This window comes from Necator americanus, chromosome II (assembly GCF_031761385.1).
Source record: "Necator americanus strain Aroian chromosome II, whole genome shotgun sequence".
Taxonomy (NCBI): Eukaryota; Metazoa; Nematoda; class Chromadorea; order Rhabditida; family Ancylostomatidae; genus Necator; species Necator americanus.
Genome location: NC_087372.1, coordinates 4856113 through 4877252, shown reverse-complemented (window position 1 = coordinate 4877252; position 21140 = coordinate 4856113). Strand labels below are relative to the sequence as shown.

The following is a 21140-nucleotide window of genomic DNA, read 5'->3' as shown; positions in this document are numbered from 1 at the left end:
CACAACTTTTTCATAGGGGGTGATTGCCGGATTTATCCACATGTTGTTCATGAGTGAAGCTCGTGTCCACAAGAAGTTTCGATGGAATGAATGGATAGAGGTATGTCCACAATATTAAGGCGATTTGTGTTCAATAAGATTTTAACAACCGCTAGCAAAAGTTGTGATAGAGCAAGAAAAAGTGAGAATGATAGGTTATCAGATTATTACCTCAATGTTCTCACTTCATATTTAATTTGTAAGCTTCACTTGTCGGTAGTTACTTGTCAATGAACACTGATCCTGCAAAAACGCAAGGCAAGCTTTATTTTTGTTGCTTTTTCGAGAAAGATTTGATGATCTTAAAAGATGTCCAGGGCAGCTGTTGAGATCACAAGTTTCAGAAGATATCGAAAAGACACAAGATGGTCGAGAAGATGATGCGGAAAAAATTGTCAAAGCGAACAAGTACATTAGGGTAATTAGGTCTTCTTTTGTACATGAACCATTTTTGAAAAGTGTTTTTTTTTGGATGTACAAAACCTTCCGAACACAAACCTTATAAGATCTACTACACTAGTGTACATATATGTGTCTTGTTTTTTGTTGGGCTCCATAAGATTTTATTTTGATTTCACTTATTACTAATTACTTTGATTTTTAAAGTCATCACCCCACGAATCTGGAGTGGTGCGGGTTTCGGGTGGGTTATGCCTATACGGTGTCGTAAATTATGAGGATGAGAGTGATTCCGTCCATTTCCTCTTAATTCCCATAAAAAACGGCCCAGAAGATGCGGCACGTGCACAAGGCTGGTGCGCTCCAGTCGAACTCGTTGTGAAAAATAGCGCCCCGAAATGCTCGAAGTCGCATCTTCCGGGCGGCTTTTTTACGGCAATTAGGAAGAAATGGACGGAATCACCCTCCTACCCGTAATCTACGACCCCGTGTAGGCATAACCATCTGAAATCTGTACCACCTCAGATTCGTGGGGTGATGCCTTTAAGAATCGCAGTCTTCTGCAAGTTTGTGCCCGGTGGCGTGGGTGTTTCGCATTGTGACGCAATGTAGGCGTTAAGATTAACTTTCAACTAGAAACAAAATGTCAATTGACCTTGAAACGCGGCACTAATGAATATTCTCTCAGTCATTTTTTATTTTATCCATATATCCCGTTGCCTGGCCCATTTTAGAAGGAGAACTATTTCTCCGATAAATATTTTGAAAGTGAATTCAGCTATTAACGGCGTCTTATGGTAATAAAATTCACAGCTTAAGATCGATATTAGCAAACTCATTTCCATCGATCCACAATGACAATGTTTGGATCCCTCTACGATTCTGGATGAGAAAATTTTTGATGCAACATCTTTGCTCCGCCGATTTATAATTTCGCAAAAATTCCGACTTAATCGACGAAACCGCCGCAATCTAAAATCTATCTAGTTGACCGCCACGAAAGTTCGCAAGCGTCCCTCAAGTGGAGGCAATCCAAGAGGTCCAGGGATAATTCTAGTGAGATCCTACTTCATACTTCTGGCCCAATATATTCTAATCGTCAAATTAAGATTAGAGGGTTTAATTCTGCATTACTGTTTCAGAGAGCTGAGAACATCTTAGTATAGTACCGTTCAATGCTATGTTCCAGGTTGCTGCAGAGGAATGTTTTAAAAATTTAGAGAAATTTCTCGAAGATGCATCAAAAGAGTTAGAAGAAATGTTTAGGTGTGTTAGGTTTTTTTATTGGATTACATATTACGGATGCATAACTATTTCTATCAAATTTATGAGCAAATATGGCTTTTGTTTTTGCTTCATTAATTTCTTAAGTTATTGCTCTAGCAAAAAAAAAAGTGAAAAGGTGCAGTCTTTTAGCGAGAAAAGAGGATTTTTCTGATGGCACTTAGCAACTTGAATAAAAAAAACTCTTGAACTACAACGTATGGTCCGTTTGACTTTTCAGAGCAGAGGATGACGCGGACGTCAGTGTAGAGGTGATCGTCAACAAAATGGAGGAATGCGAACGAAAACGTGAAAGTTTTGCAATCTTGTGGGTAACTTATGGAGCTTTTTGTGTTGTAAATAAGTACGTCAACCAATCCTTGGATGACGCAGAGAACCGTAGCAGGAAAACCGGAAATTATGCTTATTATACAGTCGTCGTCGAACCTGTTGTGTCGACCAGACAGATTAAATCCTCTTCGATTACATTGAGGTCGCGTGCACTGTTATCCTCCTTTTTGCACTCGCCGATCGACAGGGATGATAACCGATAGGGCGACGGCGCCGATACTAACAGAAAGGATTCACATACTATCGACTGCGACCATAGAATGATCATGACAATTTACAATTTCATTTAAAAAAAAACAGGAAAATCTACAGAAACCAGAAAAATGGATCCGAGAGAAGATTATTAGCACCGCCGCCCAATCGATTTTTGTCCCATCGATCGTTTGGAGCGAACAGAGTCCCCGCCTCTGCTGATGGCGAACGTATTGCGTACGTAATGCGTGAAGAACATAGTAGCGTTAGCACGATATGAAGAACGACACATTTCCGTAAGAGACTGCGCTCGAAGCGATGCAACGGATCTTAGCGGTTAGAATTAGAACCTTTGAGTGCCCTTGCTCAAACCAATCATCGCTTCGAGTTCGCGATGGTCCGAACTCGATTCCGACCGCTTTCACGACCGCGCCGCTTACGCAGCTGCACCATTCAGGTCGTCTTGACCCGATTATACGTAACGTGTAGACAATAACTTCGACGACAACTGTAGCATGCCGTCCGTACACCTTCATCGACAAATTATTATTTGGATAATCCTGGGATCTTTGGAACAAATTGCATCACTTGAATATTCTTAACTGTTATTGTTACGGTACTTTTGAAAATCGCATTGTTGAGGACTATTTTTACATTCTCTCTGCGAATATTTGACGGATAACGATTCCAATCACATGATAGTGACAAAACCTTCCCGTAATTACTTTCTAAGACATAGGAGTTCATGATAACTACAGTACAAAACCACAGTTCGACAGTTCTGATTAGCGCAGCATCCTTACACATGTTTCTCATCGTCCTCGAAAACCCCCAATAACAACAGTGGTAGGAACTGCCTCCACGCAACACATTGATGCATTGTTTACGTCTGTCGATGATGTTGCATAGGCGTTATTGACAAAGACACATCGCTATCGTAATCCAGATCCGTTGCCACAGAAAAAGCAGGATACGTCTTAAAATCCATCACCTCAAAAATAATAAAGGAAAAAGAAAGAAAACGGATAAACTGTTTGGCGTTAATAAGTCCGTTTGGGATGCGACACCACGTTCACTTCAATCCATAAACGTTTGAGGTTAAGGAACTTTATTCAGTTCATTCGTTCACGTCGGTGACCATCTTTAAGAGCGCGGTTGGTTCACCAGCCCCGCTAGTCGGTGAGACTGCAATCCACCCCGTGGATTCTACTATCCAGCATTTTCGCATTTGAATTGCAACTCGACAATTACCATACATGTTGGGCTATGTGCACTATCGATATCAAGCAACGATAGCGAGTAGTCGGGCGGTTCTACCGCAGCATACTACTGTGACCGCAACTTCTTCTCTCACTGCCCACACCTCATTCTTCATTATCATTCATGTGTATCAGAATCCGACAAATTTCTATTCTCTTCCTGCTCTCCCTCTCTTCTTTCTTCTGTTCTTTTTTCGTGTTCTCTCGTCTCTAATGCTGCCGAATAAATGCATCATAAGCAATATAATTATGTACGCGGGATGCGGCTCACGATGATGCACGCCCCAAATTGTCATTTACAACCGATATTTTATGCACCTATTTTATATGCATCCATCAAATGCTGAGCACTCTGCGGTTTTGTGTAGGACAAATTATTCACAAATAAAATAAAATGCATCTTTAAAAAAAAACTTGTATCTGGCCTATACAATGATTTGCGGGGGCTAGACGATGTATCAGCTCAGTGTTTTTATCCTCCCAGACAAGTCTCGTTCCAGTTTTATTCAGATTTATTTATTATATTTATCAGATGAAGGCTTGGTTCGCACTGGGACGCTTTCGAACCCTCGACTGTGCGACGGACCTCTAACCGATTGCGCTACAATCGCCATCAATATAGAATCACTCACATAATTTGAGGACGAGTGTCCATCTTTCCAGATCATGTGAACCATTTCAACATTCAGTACCTCCCAATCAACCAACGACATTATTAGAACAATTTATGGATGGAATGGATGTGGTAGGTTAAAGGCATCACTCCCGAATGATATGGATTTCCGATCGTCAAAGACTATAGGGGATCGTAGATTGTAGAAACGGGTGGAATCTCGCTTATTTCTTCCTAATCGCCGTAAAAAATGGCCCGGAAGATATGAATTCGGGTGTTCCGGGGCGCTATTTTCTACGAGTTGGATTGGAGCGCACCAACCTTGTGGACGCGCCGCATCTTCCGAGCCGTTTTTTTTTTGCGGCCATTAGGACGAAATTGACGGAATCATCCTCTTCCCCACAATTTGTGACCCCGTATAGGCATAACTCCACATTCGTGGGGTACTTTTAAGAAATGCGACCTAAAATATAGTTGAGTGGAAGGAGCGCTCAACAGCGGCCTTATTTCTGGAAGTAAATAAGTAAATGAATCAGGGGCCTAAAACCTGGCAATTAATCTTAGAGCATCTATGACGTGTAAGCTAAAGTAAAGAGAAAAAAGAAGATAGAGTTTCCAGAAATGAGGGTACAGTTGGGTGCCCCCCCCCCCACTACATTTTCTCCGAAATGCGCTCTAAAGAACAATTCCTCTTGTAAAAGGACCTATCGAAGATCATTAAAGAATTTAGAAAGATTTGAACATGACTGGTCCAACATGGCATTCTTCGCTTCCAGGGAGAAAAACCGAAGAAATTGAGAAGAGAAAGTGAGACTTTTGTTTTTGTTCGTTCCTCCATCGAAGATCTATATATTTCCATCCATGTTGATCCATTTCAAGGAAAAAACGAGCTGGATTTCTTCGTCGAGTATTTCAAAGTAGGAAACGTGCATCGCCAACGCCACAGAGTTCGATGTTGGATGATACGACCACAGCGTTAGTTTGAGTTACCAGTCAACATCTACTTTATAGTTGAAATGAAGTCATGTTCAATTTGTATCACAGGGTATCAGACACACCGTCCGGAATTTCGAAACAGATCATGGAAAGCAGCCGGCCTGAAAGTGATGCGAAAACGGGACCATCGAAAATGTGAGCTGTTCACATACTCGAAACAGTTGGTTAATCTATCGATGCACTAGTGCTCTTAGGTTGACTCAACCCTCATTTTCATCTTCGAATACATGACAGACCTTTTAGAAATGAACATCCACAACTAAAATATGGCTCTTAAAAAACTCTTTAACCCTCAAATTTGAGGAATGCTTATGAAATGCCGAACAATTAGAGTGCAGTGTGCACCTGAATATATTGTCAGCGCTAAACATCTGTCATTCATCTGGATGACCGAACTATCTGGATGCAAAGAAGGGAGGGAGACAGTCGAAACAAGAAAAATGAGCGTTTTCGCATTCAGCCGGTTAAAGGAATCCGCTGTCGTTGCTGTTTCCACCTCAGTAGAGTCAAAACAACCTGAGGTTCACTACAGTTGCCCGAGCCCGAACCGGCACGTGGGTGGAACTAGCGGTTGGGATCGAGGCGGGACCATTGCAAGCCTCTCACTCGGATTGGAGAGGTGATTGATGCTGGCGATGACCCCGCCTAGATCCTAACCAACTAGCTCCACTGCGCCGCTTTGAGCGCAGCCGTATGAAAGCAACGTATCACGGGATTGACATTGTACGGAAACCCCAATGAAAACGTGGGCACGTAAGAATCCGCACCCTTGCGCACGCTTCGGTCAACTCAGCAGCCTATTCCTTGACTTTACTTCAATAGGCCGGTTAGGAGAATTCATTGATCAGCGACCGCTCGCACGTGGATGCGCCGCGTGCGCAAGGATGTCGTTCTGTTACCGAATTCGTAGGAAAGAACACGGCCTTTCACACAGCTTTTTTTACGACGATTAGGGAAAGATGATCAGAGCCATGCTCATTCCCGTAATCCATAACCCAAACTATACGTTTTCCTAGGGCTTTCATATCGTGTCAATTTCGTGACATGCTCCCTTTAAACACCGAGGTTCAGGCCGCTTGACCCGAGTATGGATATTGTTCGTCTCCAACCCCTTCGCGGCTCTTGTTTCAGTCCTTAGATCTTTCCGGTTATGTGATTACGGTCTTTCGGAGGCGGAATCGAGAAAAGATGGTCACAAATACTCCCCGCTGGGTGGGTATACGGTCGAAAAAATGAAGCTGATGAATTGCGTAATCGACGACTATTTCTATGTAATGTTTTCCTTTTAATTCTAAGGAGCAAATTGAAAAGAAACAAAAATAAGGACTTTCTGGAACACTGGAAAATGCTGAATGATTTCTGTTTCAGTGCCGGCTCTAGAACATCTCGTGAGATTGACAGCCCTATGGATCCAAACTCTATGTAAGAATCACTTACTTTTTTTTAGTGTGCTGTTTTTAATATACTTTTTTTTGCTGTACCACATTTTCTTTAGATATTTATAGTTGTGTCAAAACAACATAAAGCACGGTACAAGTGCGCAAGCGGCTACGCACGAAGCGCTGCAGTGCGGAGCGTGACGGTTAGAATCTAAGCCGAGTTTTGCTAACACCTTTCCTGGGTGTAGTTCGTGATGGTCCCATATCGATTGAAACCGCTAGCTCAACCGCGCCGCTTCTTCACTGCATCGTACTTCATGTCGTTTTAACCTTACTATGAAACCATATTTGATCAACACTCCTGTGATTAGCGAATACAATTGATCCTTTCGTTTAAAGGCATCACCCCACCCCACGAATCTGAGGTGGTACGGATTTCAGGTGGAGTATTCGTATACGGGATAGTAGATTATGGAGAGGGGGATGATTCCGTCCATTTCTTCCTAATTGCCCGGAAAAGGTCGCAAAAGGCTGGCGTGCTCCAATCGAACTCGTTGTAGAAAATAGCGCGCCGGATCGCTTGAAGCCGCACTGGCCGTTTTTTTTGTAGCATTTAGGATGAAATGGACAGAATCACCCTTCTCTACATAATCTACGATCCCGTACACGAATACTCCACCTGAAATTCGTACCACCTCAGATTAGTGGAGTGATGCCTTTAAAGAGAAGATTCATTAGTTAATTATGAAAGCTTCTAATTTTTCAACACTCATCGTTACGAAGTAGCTCAGCTGCATTAATAAAAATTAACATTTCAGAAATGGTAACCTAGTTTTGCATTCTTCGTTAATGGACAGTGCTAAAATCATTAAATTTTGCCCTGATAGAGTCTAGCAAATTAGAATTTATGACTCTCGAAGATACATTCGTGTCAAAGTACCTGAACCCAACTGTAGATTGATATAAAAATACTTACAACGTAACATAACTGTTTCCATAATCTATTCCATACGCAATATGAGCGGCTTGCAAAAAAAAAAATAGTCGGGTGAACACGACACGCGGCACGGTGCGGGTGCGTAAGCGGCTGCGCTCGAAGCGACACGGTAGTGTTTGGAATCGAGCTGGGACCATCGCGTACTGCAGCGATGAGAGGCGCTAGTATAGGTCCCCACTCGATCCTAACCGCTACGCTTCACCACGCCGCTTCGCGTCGCCTACGCAACATGCTTCGTGTTCGCATTGACACTACTATACAATAACTTGGATTTATAGGATCAAAAGTAAGGAAACAACAGATGAACAAAAGAAAAAGAAAGAAGAGAAAAAGGAGAAGAAAACGAAAAGGAGACGGAAGAAACCGAAACCATTACCAAAGTCACCTGTTGAAATCAAGAAAAGATGGTGGCAGATATGGTAGAAGAATCACACTGAAACTTCACTAAAATGATTTTCAACGCATTACAAATGTTAAAGAACTTGAGAACGTGATTTTACCAGCACAAATTACTAATTAAATAAACCTTCAACTCAACCCTTCGAGTTCATTTCTTTTGCAGTTGTAGTCACAATTATTAATGTAGTCATGCATCGTTCCTGAAGAGTCAAGACAGCACAAATTCACGGATTCGAAGTTCATTTAGTGAAAGACAGTCACTGACGCATAGGGTATTGCGTGGATTTGTGGCAGTTTGGCATTTGTTTCGAACAAGTTGAAAACGAACAATGAAAAAGCGCTAGCGCAGAAGTATTCGCAGAAAACATTCTTCCTAAAGAAATATAACTGAAATCATTCAACATTCACTACCTATACTTCCCACTTCGATATTTGATCGCATTCCTGCGCCGATACGTTTTGAAACGCTGTACCGCTCTCCGTGAACGACGATGGCGAATTTTTGGAGAATTTACGAACTGTCATCCCACCGAGAAACGTCTTGAAGTTATGAACGGATAGGTATACGAAACATTTCTACTCTCTTTTTAATTGACATTCTGCGAAAATAATTACTCTGCGCGTGATGTACTCATGGTAAAGAGGTTTATTCTTAACCCTGTTCAGCTCACTGATCCTCGTTATCCACAATTGGAATAGTTCATTTTGCTGTGAAACGTAATAAACGCAGGATAATATCACTGATGTTTTGTTGACCCTACCTACCTTTATCTCGCTTTACGGTGCAAACCTACCCTTTGGCGCTAAGAGTTCGGCAGCGGCGATGTCGTTCTCAACTTTCGAGACACTGTCGCGCGACGATATCCGTGTTAAATCGTTTTCTTTTACGTCATCGATTTTCATTTGCTAATTTCCATCGGTCAGGTGTGACGCAGTCGGTTAGAGGTCCGTTGCAGCCACACGGTTGATGGCTCGAAACCGCCCTAGTGCAAACCACGCTTTTCATCCCTCCAGGGTCGATAAATTGGTATCAGTCCTGTCTTTCGGGATAAGTACACTGACTTGATTATCGGTTGGCCCACGCAAGTCATTATGTAGGTCAACACGCGTTCCAAAAGCTCAACTGTTACGAATTACAGTAGGAACTCGTTGGCGCATATCAAGTGGATCGATACGCCAGTGACTTTGTCTTTATGACCTATTCCGCTCTATTGTTGATTTGTTCTTTTACTACAATAAAATGCTAATGACAGTTAATTTCCTTGCGAATTTGGTTCCACCGATATCTGGTGCTTAGAGCGGTTCTCCCATGAAATGAACGTCCCATTCGTGAGCAGTGGGATCGAGTACCCCTAAAAACCCTCATGGGGAAGAACTCGGGTCGGGTACTGTAAGCTGAATAGTATCCGCTCTTCTAGGAACTCGATGACACTCAGGCCAGTCCCTTGGACCTCTTACTTTACCGCATATGGCACATTAAATTTCTTTGCTTTCCGTATACTTGTTGCAACTCGTTGGAAACACAGTTCTAGATCTGTAATAAAAAATCTCACTTGATGTAGACTGAGTCTATATTCGTGTCTATGAAGATTTCGCAACGCTAAAATATGCGCATTTTAACATTTACACAAATCTGCATTACATCTTGGTCAACAAACAATAATAATAGGTATTGCTCACTAAATAACAATCCTATTTCATAGCATATGTTAAAATTCGGCTTAATATATAAAACCACTGTAAAATATTTTACTCGTAGGGTTCACTTCACTCATAAAAGTGAAGTTAAAAGCACAACTTAACATGGGAGACAAAACAAAGACAGCTAGACAGCTTTCCAAAATCATTCAAACAAAAATCAGTAACAACGATAAAATACTACAACACCTCTATTCACAGTCACTTTCTCGCCACAACTGATGCGGTAGATGAACACTTAATGTACAAATATACAGTCAAAACCTCGTTTTGTCAAATTTCAAAGAGAAAGAACCGGAAGTAACTTGATCAGGTCGGACTTTGAGATCTGCGAGTAATTTTGCACGTTCAGGATTCTGCAACATGTTAAGATAACTGAACACTATTTCAATACATGCAAATATATTTTTAAAAAAAACTATAGGAAGAGAACTTACAATGATCTCGGTCTTCTTATTTGCTAAAGCAGCATTAGGGGGTGGTGCCCGATGTTGTTCGCTTTTTGCTGGAAACGTTGGGAACATCTCGGGAGGAGTGGGCTTTGGATCTTCCCTGAAAGTTTTTTTTTTTTTTTTTGCTTTTAAATGGAACATATCAGTACAACCAATCAATAGTAATCTACTGTTTGATCAGCACATCCGACGTATTTGTAAACAAACGATAGACTTGCCAATATGGTGCGACTAACAAATAACCGAAAGCTGCACGGATCGTAATATTTGATGATCGACTAATCAAATCTTTAGTAGCAGTAATTTAGAGGCGGGCTTATGATTTTACAAACCCTAATATGAACTTTTATTTTACTTAAGTCCAGCAAGTACATCACTCACGTGAACCACTTGTCATTTAATGCTTCTTCAGCTGTGATACGCCGATTGGGATCGTAGGTAAGAAACCTGAAAAAGTTGAAGTAGTATTTACATTTTGAGCAGCGGAATCCTAGAACAAAAAGGTAACTTCCGTATAAGGTAAAGAAAAATGATTTTATCTGTAAAGCTGGAGACGACAAGATATTGTTTTAAAGAAAAAAGGCGGCTTTCTCCTAACCTGTTTAGTAACTTGAAACCGCTCTCATTCATAAGTGAAGCAGGAAACTTTTTTCGAAGCTGGTTGTAGGGGTAATTCCCTAATTTCATCTGAAAACGCAGAGGTCAACTTTGAGAGAAATCAGTTAAGAACATTTCAATACTCACGAGTTTTGGCCCAGGCAGATCACTGTATCCTTCCCAAATGGTATCCGATGGCGTCCCGAGTTCCTAAAAAAGCAATCTGCTCATGAAACAAAGATGAAGTTCCACTCAAAAGCTAAATAGTACCGTAAATATTTTGTTTATCTCATCTAACTCCCCATTTCCAGGAAATAGTGGCTTTAATAATACAAACTCTCCCATTATACAACCGACGGACCAAAGATCAATAGGAGTTGAGTAAATCTAAAAATAATCTGAAGTTTGAAAAGTGACAAGTGAAGAAGATCTTGACGAAGAAGTTCAACCTTTTGACCGAGTAGTAGCTCAGGGGCTCTGTACCACAATGTAACAACTACAGCTGTATAAGGCCGGAGAGGATCGCCGTATTCCCTGGACAATCCAAAATCAGCTATCTGCAAGATAGAGAATATCCATCCTGTCAAATATTTCGAATAACCCTAGTATGGGATCAATTGCAATCTTTTCATAGAGAATGAGTATGGGTAAAAAGGAATGAAGATTAGAAGAACATTCATTATAACGTTAAATCTACGTTAAGAGGAAATATGCATATTATGTAACATCATCATTACAGAACCAAATGGTTTCCTGCTCAACTAAAAATAAATGAAACGAAATAAAATGAATCTGCATAAGAGGTAAGCATAAGAGAAGTGCACTAAAACATACCTTCAAAATCCCTTTGTGAGAAAATAGTAGGTTCGAGGTTTTTAGATCCCGGTGAAGAATCCAGTTATCATGAAGATGTTTCAATCCCGATAGTAACTGCCTCATTAATGTCTTTTGTTCACCTGAAACATTAAAGTATGACTCGCTGGATGAAATAAAACGTTATCGCCCACATTTCATCATGGAAAACTGAAATGATTGGAAACAACAACAGATTTTGAAGTGGGTTTCAATCTGGTTATCAATACACAGCAAAAATATTGCAAAATGTTGGTCTGCAATGTTATTTGGATGTTGAACTATGTAAACGCACCAAAACTGAACCGTTTTCCACGCTTATGCATCGTGTCCATAAGATTTTTCATATCGTGTTCCACAAATTCCATAGCTAAATATATTTTATCCGCGTTGCTCCCAATCAAGATCTCTTGTACCTGAATATAGCTGTGATTGAAAATTTGTCACAGCTGAAGGATTCGAAGGAACAAAACCCCACATTTACTATATTTTCATGCTTTCCGGCCTTTAGAAGCATGTTGATCTCTCGAAGTGCAGTTATTGGAAATCCTTCTCGTTCTTTTTCAATCTTTAACCTCTTCAAGGCGACAATCTCGTCTAAAATTATCAAAATCTGAAAAGAGCATGAGTAAGTGTATGTCTTGTGCTATAGTCCTACTGTATTACGTGCATGTTTTTTTTTTTCATTGACTTCTTTCTAATGAATAACTAGAATCTTCCCCGACTAATTGAAGTATGACGGAAATCTTGTACCGTTTCATAAACAAGAGATTATATAAATAACATCTGCAAACGGAAACCTGTTCTCATTCAAACTCAGTTCAGCTTTTTATAACGCAGAAACGTTCAAACAATACTCCGCCTGAGATCTAGTATTTTCTACCTGGTAAGGATGAAGTAAAAGAGGTAGAGGAAAGTGCAAGCACAATGGATATGTTTCTTGTGACACGGAGAGATGCCACAGGATTTGTAAGCTACTCCAACACATCAGTTTCATGCGAAAACCACATGATTCTAGTAAAAAATTCTGAATTTTTGAAAAGTATTATGCAACTAATCTCTTTGGTTGTCGATGTGAATAACTTTACTGCTCCTGAAGAGCTGCACTGCATACTACGTCAAATAGTCCCGCATTCTAACCGCACCGGAATAGTTATAAGTTAAATTCAAGAGCAGAACGTGAGATAAGAATTGTTCCTACACATTCCACAAATATTGTTTTGTCATCAAATGATTCGAAAACGTGCGTGAATTCAGATCAAACCCGTTGGTATCCAATCAACACATATACCAGTCCTTATTTCGTTTCTCAACTTGTACAAGTGCGTCCAGCCTAAAGTGATCTCTGCAGGAGAATGGTTGCTTATAATCGTCTTGCCCAGCGATAGGACTACTCGGTTTGACTTACTTGACTTGATCGGCGCGCTGATATTACCGCCTGACGCGATCCATATTCGGCAAAAACTTACATCCTGCCTGAAGTGTCTATCCACGCCGAGTGTACATAGGTCCTCTTTCACCACCTCAGCCGAGAACTCTGTTTTCGGCCAGGTGGACTCTTCCAGTTTGAACGCGACAAACTGCTCAAAACTCGTTGAACAAGGCGATCTGGGTCTCCTTAATATATGACCGAAGAAGCGGAGACGATTTTCTGTAGCTAGTTTCGATGGCGGTGCAAGATGTTGATATCCTCCACGTACCATCCGCCGGTACACCCATCGATTTCCGCGTAACGCTCTAAGCAGCTTCCTTTCCGTGCAATCAAGCCTCTCCATCGCCGTGGATGATGCTGCCCAAGTTTCCTGCACATCATTATGGGATGAATAGCGGATAGATAGACTCGCAGCTTGACTTCGTTGGTAGTGGAGGTCGACCACAGGAATTTCGTTAAGGAGTTAAATGCAGAAATGGCCTCAGCGCATCTTTGCTGAATATCTTTTTCGAAGCTAGCGTTGTTCTTCAGCATACGGCCCAGCAGATAGATAGGAGTCGACAAGTTCGATCGGCTATCCGTCCACCCTGATTTTCGTCCGAGGTCTCGCAAACCCACATCTGCTTGCATTTATTCTTTTTTTTTCTATTTTTTGAACCATCAGGGCATAGACGTAATCCATAGGCTGCAGCCAGCTTCGCCAGTACAAGGATGACAACATGATGAAGTTTCGTACTTTTTCAGCGAAATAATAACATCGTCGGTGTACTCGAGATCAGTCAAGGGACACCCTGATGGTGATAAGACGATGTCGGCAGAACACCGATCGACCGTTCTTCGCATGATGTATAGCGAAGGTCAACAGAAAAGGTCCTGCCACTGCCCCTTGTCTTTCTCCAGTCACCACCTCAAACGGTTGTACATCCTGCTGGTGTTTGCACTGCAGCGTTGTTCGTTGATCCATGTCAACAAGCAAGCGAACGAATTCTCGTCATTTGTATTATTTAAACCGCGCAGCGAAATTCGTACGCTACTCGGTTTAAATAATGCAAACCCTCCCACCTTCGTTTCTAGACATCCATACGATTGACATAGTTCCAATATTTGCATTGCAACATTGTACTATTCTTATCGATAACTAGCTATCACCTGGTTTAATACGTATGTTGTATGAAATAAATCCTTTTGTCACTTCGTTTGAACCAAACCAAAAGTATATGAAGCCTTGCCTAGTTAAAATCGTATTAATATGTGAAGATTTCTCTTCAAAACTGAGTTTGTGGGCTGAAGGTATCCACGAAAGCAGCTTTGGGGTCATCGCAGCTGAGAACTTAGTCCACCACTACATACACTTTCAGGCCTCCATATCAGCAATACATGTTCGTAAGAAGTGGATAACCACTGTTATTTGTTCAAAACAGTCTGTTTCGATCGCACTTTTGTCGAACTCATCTCTCAACACTTAAATGCTACAAGCAGCGACATCAACAGCCTTTTTGGACGGGAGTGCTGCAAGCTTCGGTGGGTTTTGACTTCTCAATTTCCCCGTTTAGGCAGGAGCTAAATGCTCAGCTATTTGAGAATTTCAAGAACAGCTAAAGATAAAGTAGTTGTTAGACCTCTTCGAATTATATGAACATCATAAAATTATTCACCTGTTCGTTTGTTCTTTGCTCGATACACAACTCCAAAAGTTCCTTCTTCTACTCGATTCACACAATCAAATTCAACAACATTTCGACATCCCATGAAAGCTGAAATGCAAAAGGAAAAAAATGAAAGTAATATATGAAAAAAGAGCTGCCAAAAACCTACATGCATAATAAATCGGTAATTGTGCTATCAACCGGAATTGATATTCACTTTCTAACCGCTTCTTCGTATCAGGAGATAGCAACAATTTCTGCTCCTCTGTTAAAGTCTCCCAAGTGGCAGTGGAAGGATCAAATTCTGGCTCTGCAGGTTCTATTTCGGCTTCTATTTCATCGTATCCCCCTAAAAAAAAAGTTCCCGCTTTAAGAAACCGGGTGTGAAATCGTCACTGCATAGTATAACCTTTCCTAAGCCTCCAAACACGCTAATTCCAACCATACCATACAACATACATATGAAATGTAGTAAGATGAAGAAGTAGTCCAAAAAAGCCAGTAACTCGAAGCGCTATCTACACTTAGTTAGTTAACAAAAAGCTCTGCTTTTTCCCATTCTTATCCAATCGATTACAGATCCCAAAACAAATTAGAGAGGTCCACATCCTTAGTCGCCATCTCAAGTAGACGACGTGCATCATTGGATAAGGTCACTTGCAAACTTCATTTCCGCGATGGTCACAAAATGGTGAAATGAAATGATTGGATGAAATGATTACTGTATTTAAAGGCATCACCCCACGAATCTGAGGTGGTAAAGATTTCAGGTGGAGTATTCTTATAAGGGATAGTAGATTATGGAGAGAAAGGTGATTCCGTCAATTTCTTCCTAATTGCCGTAAAAAATGGCCCGGAAGATGCGGCGCCGCACAAGGCTGGCGCGCTCCAGTCGAACTCCTTGTGGAAAAAAATGCGCCAGAACGCCCGAAGCCGTATCTTCTGAGCCTTTTTTTACGACAATTAGGAAGAAATGGACGGAATCCCCATAATCTACTATGCCGTATACGAATACTCCACCTGAAATCCGTACCACCTCAGATTCGTGGAGTGATGCCTTTAAATACAGAATAGATTTCTATGTGTTGTTAACAAGATGATCCCCTAACACAAAAGTTAACTTTTGAGCGTTCTAGTTCCAGGCCTCCAACGACAACATAAGGAATAGGTATACGATCGCATTTCACCACAGAATATTCACTATTCGTTAATAAGAAATTTGAATTATCAAAAGCTTTGCAAATGCCACTTACCATCACTGTGCTCCGGTGTTTGATCGTCGGGTCCACCAGCTTCTGGACTGCTGTCAAATTTTGAGTACTTTTGAGGGCCGGCAGGAGAATCCAAAGTGAAGGAAGTGATTTCTGAGAAGAAACGATCCTTTAAAAATGAGAAAACGGAGACTAAATCTGCAAAAAAAGACTCACCGCTTTCTGCAAGGAAAGTTTCTTCCTCTTCCATCACTGCTTCAACACCTTCAGTTTTTGTAACCGTTATGCTTACTCGCTCTTGCTCTAATAACATGGGGATCGGATCAGGCTTCTTTGGTTCTGCAAGATGTAAAAACTCAGAGAAAGGGAAGAAACACTGCTAGTTAGAACAACCAAAGATACAAAACTACACAGAGATGTGAAAGTTTTCATGAAATTGTAGTGGAATACCATAGAAATAACACAGTATTACGTTACAATGATCTGTAGAAATGAAACGAACCCTTTACAACATCCCTTTCTTTCTTTTTCAACACGTCTATAGCAATATGTCGTTCCTTCCTCTTCACAACACCAGCAAATTTCTCTTCAGGAGACGGTGTTCGACTAAAAAGTTGTCTTGATTACACGCATGATGGAAATTTGATATGTTGCTTTTGAATTCTGAACGTGCAGAAATTATTCACAATAAAACCTGAAATGTAAAATACCTTTGTTCTTTTTTTACTTGACGTTCCTTTCGTGCTCTCTCACTGTCTTCCCCTCTCGGCCGTTTATCACTCTTCTCACGATGGTGTTTCCCTAACAAGCGAGGAGCTGATTTGCTTCGGTTGTCCTAATTAACGAAAAATAATAGTGTTGACAGTCTTTGGAAAGCAACGTGTGAAGTCTTATTTGAAAAGACTAGATGAGAAAATTCAGGTATGAATGTCTAGCTGTAGAATTTTGTTATGCGAAAGCAGAGAGCTAACCTTCTATTCTAACAATAACAAGCAACAGTTGAACAAAAAAGACCCTCACATCTAAACTTACTAGTTCATGTTTCTTTTTGTGCTTGTCGTCATTGCGCTCTCGGTCTCTATCTTTATCACGACGATCTGAAATATCTACATGAAAGTCTTCGCGAAAAGTAAATAAGGTTGGCATCATTGCCGCACCTCCGTGCTTATGTTTTTGGCGATCACCTTCTCGATCCCGGTCACGGTCTTTCCGATCTCTGTCTCGGTGCTTTTCTCGTGGCTTATCAGGCTTATCGCTCTTGATCTTCTAAGAATACCCTGACTTCAGAAGCGACCAAAAAGAGAGAGAACAGATAAAAGTGAACACACCTTGGGTTGTATTGAGAACATCTCTTCATCGTCGCTGTGTTTTGCCTCCCTTTCGCGCTTTTCGAGGAGCCTTCTCCGTAAACGGTCTTCCTCGCCTAAATCAGCGAGCCCTTAAAGAGCACAAATCACGAACCAACCACAAACACTGCACATATATTTCTTACTTTCAATATCCATCTTGGTGAATTCGATCTTCTTTCTCTCAACAGGTTGTGTAGGCATGGCGACAGGCGAACTCGATGAGGATCTTTGACTATGTGCGGCTGAAGATATTGCTGAATCTAATAAAAGTTGTGCAAACCAAAAACTTAACGGAGACAAAAATGTGTAGCCCGTCCGATTTCAGGCAGACTTGGGAAGAGCTACAAGGACGCCGGCTCACCAGAATGCCATTCGCTGAAAAACTAGATCCATTATCGACATCAAGTGGCTTCAAAAAACCTACACTTATTAAGAGTGAAATATTTCACAACTTCCACTGTCATTTGTCGATCAACGCTGAAGCTAACAACATTTTGGGCAACCGGCGCCCTGACATCTACATGAACCTCTACTGTGTCAGGCAGAGTAATGCTACACTCCATATATTATATGTGCCAGTTCTAACACACAAATCGAAATACATTTACAGATGCTAATTCAACATCATAAGAGATTGTCTGTAACTTCTCCCCAATCCTTCTCTTCTTTGGGATAGATAAAAGATATATTTAATAAATAACATTAGGAACAATTAGCCATGTCTATGACGATTCTATATCAGTAGATTCTTAAGAAATGCCATCCTGGCTATAAAAGGAAACTCAACAGGTCTATGAGAGTGACTTTCGAACTTCCCACCAAAAAAAGGTTTAAAAGAAACTGAAGCCACAAATACCTGTCAGCCAGAAAGATTATTCTGACAATACCTCCAAAAATGAAAGAATGCTTTGCCAAAACACTATTTTATCTACCACGGCTGTCAACCGAAGTTCATCTAAACTTTTATTAACGTTTTCCCTCCTCTGAGATTTAACATAAGTACACTAACTTAACATCGAGCAGTTTTGTGCTTGTAACCATGCTACATGTATCTAAGTGTCTCCCAAGCTGATTAATGCGCCAGAACCCATTGTGTTAAGGACTCCCATCCAAAACTAAAATTGCTGCTAAGGCTACATCACAGAACTTCAACATACAAAAGAACTTACTTCCTAAGGACTCCACTCATGTATTATCAGTAATTTTCTGTGACAAAGACGACTGTATTTGATTAAACAGTTTAGAACTCAATCACTAGAGAATATCTCCACCTAAGAAAACAAAATTATTTCTCCTATGTGGAAACATATCGATAGGAATAGCCCGAACTGTGCGAAATGGATGGGCCACTTTGAACATAACAGAACAAGATAGAACCTTTTTTCAATTCTTCTTTTTCCGCAATACGCGCCTAATTTTCCAGTTTCACGATTCTTTTGCACCTAAACTAAATAAACTTTGAGCAAAAAGTTCCGCTTATTTGCAGCGGAGACAACTAATGAAATAAAAAAACCGGAGCCTTTCCTATCTTTTTGAAAAGTACTGAGGATTTTTTTAGAATCTACACATAGCAAAACAAATAAGTTAGTAGGGCAATTTAAGAGTTGAACAATACTTCTCAAGAATAATTCCACAGAGGATATAAATACAAAATTTCTTGCAAAGGTTTGCTGCAATCCGTCTAATACTTGAATGCGTTAATAATCTACTCAATATAAGGGCAACACACAACTCTCCTACATACAACCTATATAGAGGAACCTTTCTAAATCTGTGTTGCTTTTGGCGCAACCTTTAATTTTATGGAAGAACCCAAAATTTTAATTACGATTCTACAATCAAACACAAACAGTTGAAGACACATTACTAAGTACAACAGTAGTAATGGAGTAAGCTGTAACGTCCCAACTCATAAAAAAGCACCAAAATAAAATAGCTCCTGACGGTGAATTTAAAAAGAGGTTATGAATATGATCGATTATGTACTAATTCCGAGACCCATCAACTGTTATATTCATTTAACGTGGTTTCCGTGCATCACCTAATTTGATTTCTAATTAAATAAATCTATTCAGATTTGAATCAACCCTATATTAACAACAAATTATTAATATTGCATTATGCATGTTATGGATGTGCTAAACCTACAACAGCACAATATGTGAAATCGTCCATACGTCTTGTGTAAGGTCCAACCGCCTCGCATGTGACATCATCCGTGCAAAGCTTGCTTTGGGTACGCCTTCTCTTGGTGCGAACTTTTATTCCATAAGGATTTGATCCTTAGAACTTTGATGTTTTCTCGTGCTCACATACACATAGTCGGTGTCGAATATCTTCAATATGATGGCTGCAATGGGTCTGCAGCAACCACACTCTTTCAGATACACCGTCGTTCTTGGCAGCTTCAGTTGAAGACATTCGGCGCCGACTGTTAACAAATATGAGTGTAGTCAATGATGAGGATAGGTAATGGTTGTATACGGAGATAAAATCATCAGAAAGCTTTCGTCGTATAAGACTCGACGCACTTCACAAATAATGGTAAGATGGAGCTTCTATTTCTACAAAATTTGAAGTGAGGATGAAATGCTATCCTAATTAACATCTCCTTATTATATCTACTTATTTTTCTTATTCTAAGCCTTATTCTGCTTAATTATCTAGTTTAATAAATAAATGATAGTTGGCAACATACTACTAGTTAACTATTATCTTGCTCGATAATATCTCAATATCTATATATCAATATATATAAATGAAAAAGTCCAAGCGCTCTGTTTGATTCTACAATGCATAATTCTGTCCTGTCTGTGTTTGCGCAAACGAAACTAAAAATATGCCTATGAGGGGTTGACTTTTGCTTCTTCCTGAACACAACAATATTGTATCGAGAGAATAACAAAAAGCTGCGGACCTATAACAGCTGGAGTGACGTGTACGCCGCAAGACCGATTAATGCAGCTTCCGATGTAATTTGAACGCAGACGTACATTCCAAAAAGAAAATCCAAACACTTTGGAGGAATTAGTGAAGGAAAAATTAAGTTTTCGCGTAATTATAAAGGTCACATTATCAAGGAAACCAACAGATTCAGAGCCATCGAACAGTTACATCAGATCCATCTTCTACATAACATGCAACATTGATCAAATACAGTGTAGGACAGATGTTCCTTTTTTCAAATGACTTTAGAGGCGTTTCAATTGCATCGATTCAGTTGACAGTCATGGGAGCTTCTTCTCCAAAGTCGACATTTCACCACATTCATATAAGCAGCGAAATCACAAACAATTTTAGTATGATATTGGGGTAATATTAGTGGGGTGATGAAATCGGTTCTGTTCAAAGCGAGCGAACTAACTTATACCTCGAAATGTTTAGTATCTTTTTTTTTTTGGAAAAAGAAAGATTATAGAAAATCCCTACAAACAATGAAAAATTGTTAAGACAAAAATAATGAATGAAAGAAGAAAAGAGAATGCATTAAAACCTACAATTTTCTTGTTGTCCATGACTGTCGTCCGTCAGCTCTCCATCATCAGGTGAACCGTAATTACTCATCACGGAACTGAAATTCTGCTCGAATTGAATGTCACTATGAATCAAAACGAGCGCAGAGATCCTAAGTCAGAAGGGATGGAACGTTCGTCCTCTCAAAATCCAAACATGCCCTGCATCCCACGCAAAGGATGTAAATAACCGTGGGTATAGAAAATAGTTTAGAAATGAATTGTATGACGAAAGAAAAAAAGAAGTAAGCGTAAACAACTAAAATTGAAGGACGGAGTTGTAGTATTGCGAAAATTACGGGCGCTTGCGTCTGGGAGCCTGCGTCTCCGGCATGGCGTGCTCTCTACGATAGTGCCTCGCCGTCTTCATCCCGTATGCCGTGGACAACTGAAACAAATGAGAGTGTGATGGTCGTGGTCACATGACGAAAATCACTTCTTGAATCAATCTCGTGGGATTCTTAAAACTAGGATGTCCTAGTGGTAATTTCCTTCTTCTGAAGA

At 40.4% G+C, this 21140-nt stretch overlaps 3 protein-coding genes across 6 annotated transcripts; 1 reads left to right on the top strand and 2 right to left on the bottom strand.

Moving 5' to 3' along the window:
- Positions 1 to 269: 269 nt before the first annotated feature.
- Positions 270 to 7911, top strand: RB195_016883 (uncharacterized protein; the record flags this gene model as incomplete). Of its 2 annotated transcripts, none has more annotated exons than XM_064183621.1 (10): positions 270 to 297; positions 384 to 457; positions 1628 to 1704; positions 1943 to 2029; positions 4167 to 4248; positions 4847 to 4923; positions 4996 to 5091; positions 5161 to 5247; positions 6481 to 6534; positions 7767 to 7911. In XM_064183621.1, 10 exons carry the CDS (start codon positions 270 to 272, stop codon positions 7909 to 7911), a joined length of 807 nt encoding a protein of 268 aa, XP_064039501.1. The 2 variants fall into 2 exon arrangements, with proteins under 2 accessions (XP_064039501.1, XP_064039502.1); XM_064183620.1 differs by having other exon boundaries at positions 357 to 457.
- A 219-nt stretch (positions 7912 to 8130) lies between these two features.
- RB195_016882 (uncharacterized protein) lies at positions 8131 to 8412 on the bottom strand (the record flags this gene model as incomplete). The annotated part of the gene is made up of 2 exons (XM_064183619.1): positions 8131 to 8260; positions 8312 to 8412. The coding sequence occupies 2 exons, from the start codon at positions 8410 to 8412 to the stop codon at positions 8131 to 8133; spliced, it is 231 nt and encodes a 76-aa protein (XP_064039500.1).
- A 1430-nt stretch (positions 8413 to 9842) lies between these two features.
- RB195_016881 (uncharacterized protein) lies at positions 9843 to 20688 on the bottom strand (the record flags this gene model as incomplete). 3 transcript variants are annotated; one of them, XM_064183616.1, is made up of 22 exons in its annotated part: positions 9843 to 9941; positions 10023 to 10137; positions 10419 to 10484; positions 10636 to 10724; positions 10782 to 10844; positions 10905 to 11021; positions 11084 to 11191; positions 11469 to 11590; positions 11782 to 11902; positions 11965 to 12083; positions 14574 to 14672; positions 14734 to 14913; positions 15818 to 15928; positions 15992 to 16114; positions 16278 to 16381; positions 16486 to 16610; positions 16808 to 16872; positions 16933 to 17041; positions 17104 to 17213; positions 17268 to 17366; positions 17486 to 17499; positions 20618 to 20688. In XM_064183616.1, the coding sequence occupies 22 exons, from the start codon at positions 20686 to 20688 to the stop codon at positions 9843 to 9845; spliced, it is 2229 nt and encodes a 742-aa protein (XP_064039497.1). The 3 variants fall into 3 exon arrangements, with proteins under 3 accessions (XP_064039497.1, XP_064039498.1, XP_064039499.1); XM_064183617.1 differs by lacking the exon at positions 17486 to 17499 and having other exon boundaries at positions 20622 to 20688; XM_064183618.1 differs by lacking the exon at positions 17486 to 17499 and having other exon boundaries at positions 17104 to 17198; positions 20622 to 20688.
- Between the last annotated feature and the right edge of the window lie 452 nt (positions 20689 to 21140).